Below are 10,498 nucleotides of genomic sequence, written 5' to 3'. Positions count from 1 at the left end.
TGAACTCTATGTTGGGATCCACCAGCATCTCTTTGGTGGGTATATGCAACAGAAAATGGCCATCTCTCATCTAATATGAAACAAGTGTTTCTTTAGCTCCATGTGCTTTTGTTTCTTATGATGTTTAGGGAGCTTCATGAGGTCTATAACAGAGGCTCATCTATCCTCATGGAGAGGGGATCTATAGGCCTGGGTACAACACTTAATGCTCTCAACGACCTCTAGATCCAAACAAGCTCTTGAACCACATCACAACAAGCAATGTACACGCCCTTTATGGATGACGGAGTAGTGGATAACTGCTTCTTGCTATACTAGTATATATCACTTACTCCTAACCAGAACATGAAACCCGAGGTGAATTTTCTCTCTTCCAGGACATTTCCCCAGGTGACATCAATTAAAGCCAGATCTCTCGTTTCTTTCAAATATTCGGAGATTAGCTTGATGGCTTATCAATGATTTTGGCTTGGGTTACTATAGCAATGACTCACTGATCTCATTGCATGATAAATATTGGGCTAGGTGTGCAAGCACAAATGAGACTCCCTATGACACATGAAAAGTAACAAGTGATGTTATTGCTATCTCGGCATCGGTCTTAGGACACATTAAGTTAGCATGAAAAGTGATATTAGTCTAGCTTAGAGTTTTCCATTTTAATATATCCTCGACAATATCTTCATTAAGACCTAAGAATTTCTTGGAGTGATCTCTACCTAACATGAAATTGCTCTCACCTAGTTCTCTCATCTCAACGTCTGAGGAGAGCCAATTGTTAGTTGCAACCAAGCCTTTTCCTACTAGCAGGATCCCATTGAGGGGTGGAAAGATTCTTGTTGTTAATCATCAACATATCTTCCCCTCATGTCGAAAGAGTCTGTTTACTTTTGTAGTGCCTAATTGCCATACTTTAGGTCACATAGTAACATCAATTAAAAATAGATGTCTATTGACAATGTAAGCCTCTACTATGGCCACTTTGAAGAGCCCAGGTAAAAGAGAAATGTTGATGTCTGGTGGGCAATTGATAGTGAAACTGCTGCAATCTACCGTTTAAAATCCAACTCCAACTAGGAAAAAGGCCAAGATGATTTTGATGTTGGTAAGGATAGTATAAGCAGACCAATAGAATTTTCCAAGTCTTGGAGGTATCCAATGGTTGGTGAAGAATGTCCAAAAAAATAAAACAAAAAATAAAAAATAAAAAATCCAATGGCTGGTGTAGGAACCGTGAGGCTGTCATTCATCAGTCTTTTAAGTGCAAGGTATTAAAAAACGGTTACATAACTACAGACGTTACATAACAGTAATGGTGGAGTCCATAACATTTTTGTGGGCTGTAATGACTGTTAAAAATAAGTGTTGTAACAGGCCTAGAACGGTTGTAACAGGCTGTTCTGACTCACGTGTACGGTATGAGCTGTTACACATATATAAGCCATCTTATGAGGGCTATTTTGCATCATGTTCGAGACTCCTTATTGGGGATAATTAATGCATGGGCATTTTCAAACCGGGCTTGAGTGGGGTGGCCCTAGGATGCAGGGGCACCCTTGGGGTGGGCCAAGAGGGGGGTTTGGCTGAGCTCCTAACCCATAGGATGTGAGGCATGGGCTATGAGATAAAGGGATTGATTCACCATGCTCTATCAGTTCGAGCTTTTAGAGCAAGCGGTTAATTGTCCTGCATCAAAGAAATCAGTACCGTGGGAGGGTACTATGATAAACGCTCGAAAGAGAGAGAGAGAGCTTCAGATGTGCGTTCATGGTTGAAGAAATAGTAGGGTTTTTGGATTATCTTACCAGCCTTTTCTGAGGTGCTTGGACCTGGATTTCGAAGCCCAGACGAAGAGATCTCATGGCCGATTTATAGAATATGCTTGACAAACAGGATCGTGAAACTGTGCATATCATAGCCAAGTGGCACAAGGTTTAGCAACTGCAACGGTTCTTGCCACTGCAGTAGTGAATGGATTGGCATTGATCATGTATTTTATTTTATGTGAGAGCAAAGATTTTCTCAGGTTCATGCATTAGATAGGTGCAGCTGCAGGAAGGAGTTGGAATGTTATAACATAGCATTGGCCATTGTTTGTCTGGGTTGTGTGAAACTGAGATTGTGAATTAGTCAGCATGGCTCCTGGGACTGGGAGTAGCATTTGCAAGGAAGTCCTTGAATCTCAAGCTTCAGATCATGAGTTATCCATTGCAAGTGATGAATTGGAAAAATTCCAGCTAACTAAGCCTACTATTGCTCCTAGCATTAAAGGAGGTGTATCTTCCACTAATGGTGTGCATGAGCTTCTTAAGTGCCCTGTCCATACAAACTCAATGTACCCTCCCATACACCAGTGCCCAAATGGTCACACTCTCTGCTCTAATTGCAAGCTCAGAGTACACAATCACTGCCCTACTTGTCGATACAAACTGGGAAACATAAGATGTTTAGCTCTCGAGAAAGTGGCTAATCTCTCGAACTTCCCTGCAGACATCAGAACCTTGGATGCCCAGACATATTTCCATTCTACAGTAAATTGAAACATGAGCCGCAGTGCAAGTTCAGGCCCTATAATTGTCCTTATGCAGGTTTTGAATGCCTGCTTCACTGGTGATATTCCAACACTTGTGGCTCACTTAAAAATGACCATAAGGTGGACACGCATGATGGGTGCACATTCAATCATCGTTATGTCAAATCCAACCCACAGGAGGTTGAAAATGCGACATGGTATCAGAGCGGAAGGTCTTATGTTCGAATCTCGAGAGCAGCAAATATGCCTCGCTAATATATTATTCTCCCACGGGGGGTCAGGAAAATCAGGTCTGGCCCAAGGACCGGGAAATCAAGCCCGGCCTATTTATGGTGTGAGTGTCCCTCCACCCTTGTCAATAGGTTCCCGTGCGGAGTTCCCACCCCACACGTGCGGGGGGGTGTTGAAGTGATAAAGTCCCTTGATATACATTGATACACCACACTCTGATAGCTTAAGCTTTTGTAGTAAATGGTTGTTGGACAATTTACACCTGTTTACAAGATCAAAACACAAAAGTTGAGGTAGAGTTGATGAATCAAAGATCCGGAGTTAGTTTTGGGGAAAATCGAATAAGTAAATACTTCCATTTTTTATTATTTTATTTTTTTTTCTTATTGACATTTTTGTCAATTCAACATGATATGACCAAATTGACCAAGTCTTGCCAGATTTTTATTCGATTTAGGCAATATTTGCACATTTTTATTATTTTTCATATTTTCATTGCCTTTTAAATAATTTTCAGTAACTTTCTATTGCTTATTTTTCTTAAAATGTTTGGAGTTTAAATCAATAAATAACAGTTTTGGAGTTTTGATCTATAGATGCATGCATTAATTCAGTGGTTTTGAGCATTTATTTGTTTTTGTAGTTTTTTTTTTTTTTTTTAATAATAATATTTTTGGCCATTTTCAAGCCATTTTGGGATTGTATGGTAACATAATTAAAAAATAAAATAAAAATCCACAATTTTCTTGAGGGAAATGGTGAAAATGATCTAGGATTGCATTAGCGGGACGAATTCCATGGATTTGCATGAATTTCAGGCCATTTTTGGGCTGTTCAAGTGTACCCAATTCCGCCAACACTAATCATCTAAATTTAATTTAAAATTTTCCTCAAATTTCTTTAGGGAAATGATGTATAATGATTAGGATGATGCGTGAGGGGGATGAATCCCACAAGTTTCATGAATTTCGGGCCTTATGGGTGTACCAAATCAGGCCCATGTTATTAATCATGAATTTTCTTTTCCGATTGTTGAACAAAATGGTGTATATAGATTAAGGATATGCAAATGTGGGATGAATCCATGGATTGCACGATTTTGGGCCGTGTTTGGGCCTTTGAAGTGTACCCAAATAAGGTAGACACCATTCATATGTAGACTTATAATCAATTGTACTTATATACCAAAGAATGGCCTGTTACACCATCAAATATATGTTCAAAATGATAAAAGAACACATATTCAGGATATTCACATTTTCTCACATTTTTATAGACTATTTCATTTTTATTTTTTTTTACAGTTTTTCCTTGAAAAACTTCGACTGTTACAGGCTGTAATGGTCCATATGATAACAGCCAAATGGCTGCGATTACTGTTACAGGGTACCTTGCTTTAAGTGTACATGGTTTTGTGGTATTAGAGTTGGTGGGTTTTAAGAGATAGAGAATTCGTTGTGTGGAGTGGGTGACTCCGTCATGGCCAATTGTGTAGAGAAACTCAAGGATTCTATGGGGACTGTGGAAGGAGAGACAAACTCAAGGATTTTCAGTAGGTCTTCCTCGTTGGAGTCCATTAGAAGGATCCTTCGTATAATTGCTGAATGATTTTGGTAAACAGTGATTTTTATGGATGCTCTAAGGAGGCCCTTTTGGGGTTCTGGGAGTGTTTGTAGTTTGGAGGGAGGACCCTGCTTCCTTGATATTTCTTTAGTAGACTTTTTGCTTCTCTTCTTTGAGTTTTAACTGTGTGTGATGCGAGGGTCTCATCCAAAGGGGGCCTGACCTTTCTCTTATTGTATTATGCTTATGTTTATGAACGAATATAATCTTCAATTTTCAAAAAGAAAAAGAAGTGTAAAGTTCATCTTTTGCAGGTGTAACTTTGGGAAACACAATGAATATCTCTATAGATCAAGAGCTGGAGCAAGGTTAGATCTTGGTGCATGGATGCCCATGACAAACATGAAGAACATAACAGTTCATCATATATAACAACTTAACAAGAGGTAGCATCTGATCTTAGCAACCAAATTGTCCAATCCAAGCGGGGCAGATTTATGGGCAACTCCTTCCACCCAAACTGTGAATGACAAGGCCCATCTTGGTAAAACTTATTGAATCACCTTTTTATTTATTTATGTATGGATACCTGAATCACATCTTTATTTGCTGCCTTGGTTCCTTCCCTCCTCTAGCCCCTGTTAAGTATTTTAAGGTGAACTTGTGATACTGTTAGTTTAGGATGATTGATGGAGTACCAGGTCAATCACTTATTGCATCTTTATTTCCCCATAGATGTTTCTGTTTTTGTGCTCATTCTGAGTGAATTTGAGAAGAGAATTCTTTAACCGAATCCATTGGTGGAGCTAAATTCGTTTATGAAGCAACAAACTAATTCTTAGCTACTACGTTCAAGGTCCAGTTTGCACTTCATAATTCAAAGGGTGCTTGTTGGGTTGGATCCTAATATAAACATGTTACAAGGTAAGCATTCAATTACATTTGGGGGGAAACAATAGGGTGGTGAGCATTATCCTGCAACTATGGCATTGAGGTGCTTCCCCATGGTACACGTGGCATATAACTCGCATATGAACCGCTGAAATGGTGGGGATCCATAGTAGATTGGTCCCATCCCCAAAATCATATTCTTTAGACAATCCTGAGAATGTCGACCTTCTACTAATTGTCATTTGTTTGTTGAATTTGGACCATTTACTAGTTTTCATTTTACCATCCATTGGATGTCCACCAATCAACCAGTTAGGATCATATTTTGATTTGGGTTATATTCCTTCCACAGTGGTCCTGCCATACGGGTTTGGACTGTTTGGATTTGAGGTACATACCATGTTTACAGTTGGGGAGCCCCCAACACTACACTTGTGGTATAGGGGCAAGTATCCCATCATGCCCATGCATTGGGTATGTCTCGAATTGGTTCTGCAACCAAAGGACATTATTCCTGTGAACATATTCTACCAATCCTTATGGTGTCACAGTTACCAGTAAATGCATCTCAAAATCCCAGACAGCTAGATATTTTCTAAATGTCACCTTAGTCAGGATTTCTTCTGTTCAGGCCAGAAAAAATCAGCGTAGGCATGTTCTAGGAAAGAGGGAGAGCAGGCAGGCCAGTCAACAAAACTGTCCATCATCGAAGAATTCGGTCAGATCCACCACAACATGTACATGCATGTACCATAATTGCAACTGTTATCCACATAGAAGGAAGCCTACGTAAGATTACCTAAAATTAGAGTTAATTTTATTCAATCAATTGATGGAATCAAGGTGTGACTGCAAGCCCCAGGGGTTTTATGTGAAGTGTATGAGTTGCTGAGAAGTATGTACAGGAGCAGTGGGAGTTGAACAAACAACCAACCAGCGACAGAAACCATTTTTGTGGAATGAGCCCCTACAAACTACAAAATATTGTGCAGCCAACCAACCACGTCCTTGATGTTAGGCCGTTTGAGAGGGTTGTAATTGACACACATGCAAGCAACATGGAGCACATGTAATAACTGGCCTTCAAACCCTTTGCCCCTTAGCAAGGGATCGAAAACTTGATCTTGCTTTCCCTCACACCTCATTTGCTGCACCCACCCAACCAACTCCCTTGACACCTTTGGCTTGAAAACCTCAATGGGCCTCCTCCCTGTGAGTAGCTCCAGCATAACCACCCCGAAGCTGTAAATGTCTCCTCTCAAGGTGGCCACCCAAGCCTGCCCATACTCAGGAGGGATGTAGCCCAGCGTCCCTACTAGTTGGGTTGTCACGTGTGTATTATAGGGAAGTATCAATCTCGACAGCCCGAAATCTGCAACGCGTGCTTCAAAATCTCCATCAAGAAGGATGTTGCTGGATTTGATGTCCCGGTGCACGATGTGGGGCTCACATGTCTGGTGCATGTAACAAAGCCCCCTACTCGCCCCCTGAGCGATCCTCAGCCTTGTGGGCCAATCCAGCCTGGATCCGCCATCCACCTTTTCGTGCAACCAGTAGTCCAAACTCCCGTTCTCCACATACGCATATATCAGCAGCCGGGAGCTCCTATGCATGCAGTAACCTTGCAGAGAGACCAGATTCTGATGTTGAGCCATTGACAAGGCTTCCACTTCGGCCTCGAATTCCCTTTCCATCAGGCCCAAGTCTCCTGACAGTTTCTTGATGGCCAATTTGGTGCCATCTGCTAAGGTAGCTCTGTAGACCAGCCCAAAACCCCCACAACCGATGATGTTGGCCTGGTCAAAATTGTTTGTAGCATTTAAGATGTCAGAGATTGTTAGATCCTTGTTACATTCGGTGTCAGTGTTATCAGGAAACAACATAACCAAAGTGGAGTCCTTGATGATGTTATCAGGTCCACAACTGGAGTTGCGTGAAGAAATGAGATTATCGAGATTGACATCCTTCATGTTGTTGCCATCATCACCATCACCCCCTCCTGGGTTGACTCTTCTTTTCGACAGCAGCATCCACAAAGCTAGCAGCCCAGCTATAACAAAACCACCTCCAAAACAGATGCTGAGAATGAGTCCCACAAGGAGTTTCTTGTTGTTGGGGTATCTGGGTGGCACAGGGGGTGGTTGACGGTTGCTGCTGCAAGGTCGTAGAAGAAGCATCCCGCACAGTCCAGAATTCCCTTCAAAGCTGGAGTTGGGAAAGGTATCAAATTGACCTCCTGAAGGAATCGGCCCCTGTAGATTATTTTCAGCGACGCTAAACAAAGCCAAGAAGTGGAGGCTCTTCAGTGATGGAGGGATTATGCCTGAGAGATGGTTATTGGAAAGATCTAGCCGTTCTAAGTTGGTAAGATTGGAAAGCTGGTCAGGAATCTTTCCTGAGAAGTTGTTATGGCTGAGATCCAGCACTAGAAGAACCTGCAAGTGACCTATTTCTGGAGGGATCACTCCGCCAAGGCTGTTGTTTCTCAGGTATATTGCTGGGGGCAAGTCAGAGAGCTGATTGTACTGCAAACTGGATGCGTTGTGGGGCTTGACGAAGACGGGCAGGTCTATATAGCTTGGATCCACCCGGGCCGCAGCCTGTTCCGAAACCAAGGTTGGCAAGCTCATTAATTCCAGCGGCAATTCCCCTGAAAGAAGATTACTAGACAAGTCCATGTAGAAGAGACTTGGCATGGAGCCCAACCACCTCGGGATTGAACCGGCCAGACGATTGAGGGAAAGATCCAAGACCTCCAGCTTCCTGAGATTGGCTAACCAGATGGGTAAGCCACCAGTGAGCTGGCAACCTGCCAGACTCAGAGCCCTGAGGTTTTGGAATGCAACTGAATCAACATCATGGTTGTCTGGAACAGTTTCTCTGAGGAAGTTTTTTGAGAGTAGCACAGCAGTGAGGTTCCTGCAACGTGCCAATACCCGGAACGCGCCTGTAATGTTTGTCAGCCTATTGTTAGAGAGTGAGAGATAGGACAGGGATTGAAGAGCCTGCATGTCGGTCTGGATTTCACCCCTGAGTCTGTTCTTTGCCAGTCGCAATGCAGTTAGGGACCTGCAACGGTAGAGGCTGATTGGCAAGCTACCATTGAAGTTGTTGTTGCCAAGATCCAGCGTGCTCAGTTGGGAGAGGTTGGAGAAGTCGATGGCAGAGATCTCCCCATCCAATGAGTTGCCCCTCAGGTTGAGAGATTTGAGGTTGGTGCAATTAGTCAGAGACCATGGCAAAGAACCACTCAGATTGTTAGCATGGATAAGCAGCTGTTCCAAGTTTGTTAGCTTCCCGATGGTCTGTGGGAGCTCACCGCTCAATTCATTGTTATTGAGCTCAACAAGTGTTATATCGGTGAGTCGGACCATTCGTTCACTGTCGAGGCGTCCTGAGAGTCTGTTGAAGGGCAAGGATAGGTGCTGCAGGCCCACTGCATCATAAAGATCGATGGGAATCTGTCCTGACAGATTGTTGAAACCTGCGCGGAAGACCTCCAGCTTAAGACAGCCACTGAATCCTTGGGAGATGACGCCGCTGAATTTGTTGGAGGAGAAATCCAAAAGCGTGATTTGACTGGAATTGGCGCAGATGGAGGAGGGGATGGGACCCAAGAAGTCGTTGTTGCTAGCATTCATGGCGGTGAGATTGAAAGCAAGATTGATGGAAGGGAAGTTTCCGGTGAGAGAATTGCTGGACACGTTGATGATGCGTAGGCTGAGGGGGGTGCGATCAAGGGGCGAAGGAGGTGGGAATTGACCGGAGAGTCTGTTAAAGCTCAAATCCAAGGTCTGGAGATGATGGAGGGAGAGCAGTCGAGGTGGGATGGTACCTGAGAGTGAATTGAGGGAGAGGTTGAGATGGGAGAGGCTGATGAGGCGGGTGAGAGAGGAAGAGATGGGGCCTGCAAGACCCCTGTGTGGAAGCCAGAGATGGGTAACAGATCCATTTTGGTCGCAGGAAATACCTTCCCAGGTGCAGCAATCAGAGGCTGTATTATTGATCCAATTCAAGGGAGGAGAGGAAGAAAGGTTGAGGAGAAAGGAGAGAAGAGAATCATGGTCGACTTGGGTGCAGGCAAGGTTGCAAGAAAAGAAAGAAAGGAAGAGAAGAAGAGAGAGACAGACCGGTGGGGGAGTTGCGTGGAATTTACAGGCAAGCAACATAGCTTCTTATTTTTTTTGCCGGGGGGGGGGGGGGGATGGATTCTGATCACTAGAAAGTAGCAAACAGAGGAGAGACTGTTTGTTGCATATACATACAGAACAGGTATTATGTACAAAAAGATAGGAGATTCACTTAAATGCCTCCTGACTATCTATATCCTCTCTGAATGAATGCACAAAAGAGAGAGAGTTTGGCGTTGAGAATATAATATCAGATTCTGGTTCTCCAAGGAAGGGAAGTTTACTTTTGGGGTGGCTGGTGACAACATCAGCACTCGATTGATTTTTTTTTTTTTTGTAAATGCGTATTAATCATGCAATTAGGAATCTATATTGAGAAACATGGACACATGTAAATATCTCTCTCTCTCTCTCCTCATTTATGCAAAGTGGTCTCCCACATGTGCTGCAAGTCGCCTCAGATGGTGGGTCTAACCTGATCAAATGGCTGGGAGATTGCATGCATGCCTTGTGCCTCACTGCATGTGCGCCGAAAAGACGTCTCTATCTCACGCTCCCAAAAGTCTCTTAAGGAGAGTTAATTGACTTTTATTTTTCAAAATTTCTATGTTTGTCGTCCCTTCAATATTTTTTATATTTTTTCTAGAGATTTTTCCAAAAAAACTACATACTCAATATAGAATTTACATTCCAGTACCCTTTTCGATAAGCTACCCTATTAATTTAATTAATTATCATTGGAGCACCGTCCGTGAGATTTCTTAAAGGAGTCTGGGTTTGGGCGTGTGAGCAAAGTGGTTGGTAGCCTCGAGTGGGCCCACGGTGATGTTTATGTAAAATTCACCTTGACAACCACGTGCATCACTATATGTTAAGCCCAGGTCCAAAAATCAGCCCCATCCGTGATTTAGGTAGACCACATAATTGGAAACAATGCACAGGGCAACCTTCACCCTCCAAGTTGTCTCCCTTTGTGTGGCCCACCTGAATCACGGATGGGCCTGCCCTAAACCTAAATTTTGGTGTGGTATTTAATGGTTGGTGTAGATTTCATATAATTAACACGGTGGGCATTATAAAAATCAACTGTGTACATCTCTCTCTTAACTGCTCCCTTTCACTGTCAGCCAGATTTTATTTTATTTATTTT

The 10,498-nt window shown here is 42.8% G+C and overlaps 1 protein-coding gene and 1 pseudogene across 1 annotated transcript; one reads left to right on the top strand and one right to left on the bottom strand.

Moving 5' to 3' along the window:
• The first annotated feature begins 1,718 nt into the window (after positions 1-1,718).
• LOC131250729 (E3 ubiquitin-protein ligase SINAT2-like) lies at positions 1,719-4,105 on the top strand (annotated as a pseudogene).
• Positions 4,106-6,013: 1,908 nt separating this feature from the next.
• On the bottom strand, positions 6,014-9,702 carry LOC131251841 (tyrosine-sulfated glycopeptide receptor 1). The gene has a single exon (XM_058252830.1). The coding sequence runs from the start codon at positions 9,385-9,387 to the stop codon at positions 6,193-6,195; it is 3,195 nt and encodes a 1,064-aa protein (XP_058108813.1). The 5' UTR covers positions 9,388-9,702; the 3' UTR covers positions 6,014-6,192.
• Between the last annotated feature and the right edge of the window lie 796 nt (positions 9,703-10,498).

Source organism: Magnolia sinica, chromosome 7 (genome assembly GCF_029962835.1).
Source record: "Magnolia sinica isolate HGM2019 chromosome 7, MsV1, whole genome shotgun sequence".
In the NCBI taxonomy this organism is placed as follows: Eukaryota; Viridiplantae; Streptophyta; class Magnoliopsida; order Magnoliales; family Magnoliaceae; genus Magnolia; species Magnolia sinica.
Note: the sequence above shows the minus strand (reverse complement) of the source record. Positions and strands in the feature narration are given on the sequence as shown.

What these genes read in the sequence shown, in the direction of transcription:
- LOC131251841 (XM_058252830.1), bottom strand. Translation starts at nt 9,387, where the DNA reads ATGTTGCTTGCCTGTAAATTCCACGCAACTCCCCCACCGGTCTGTCTC.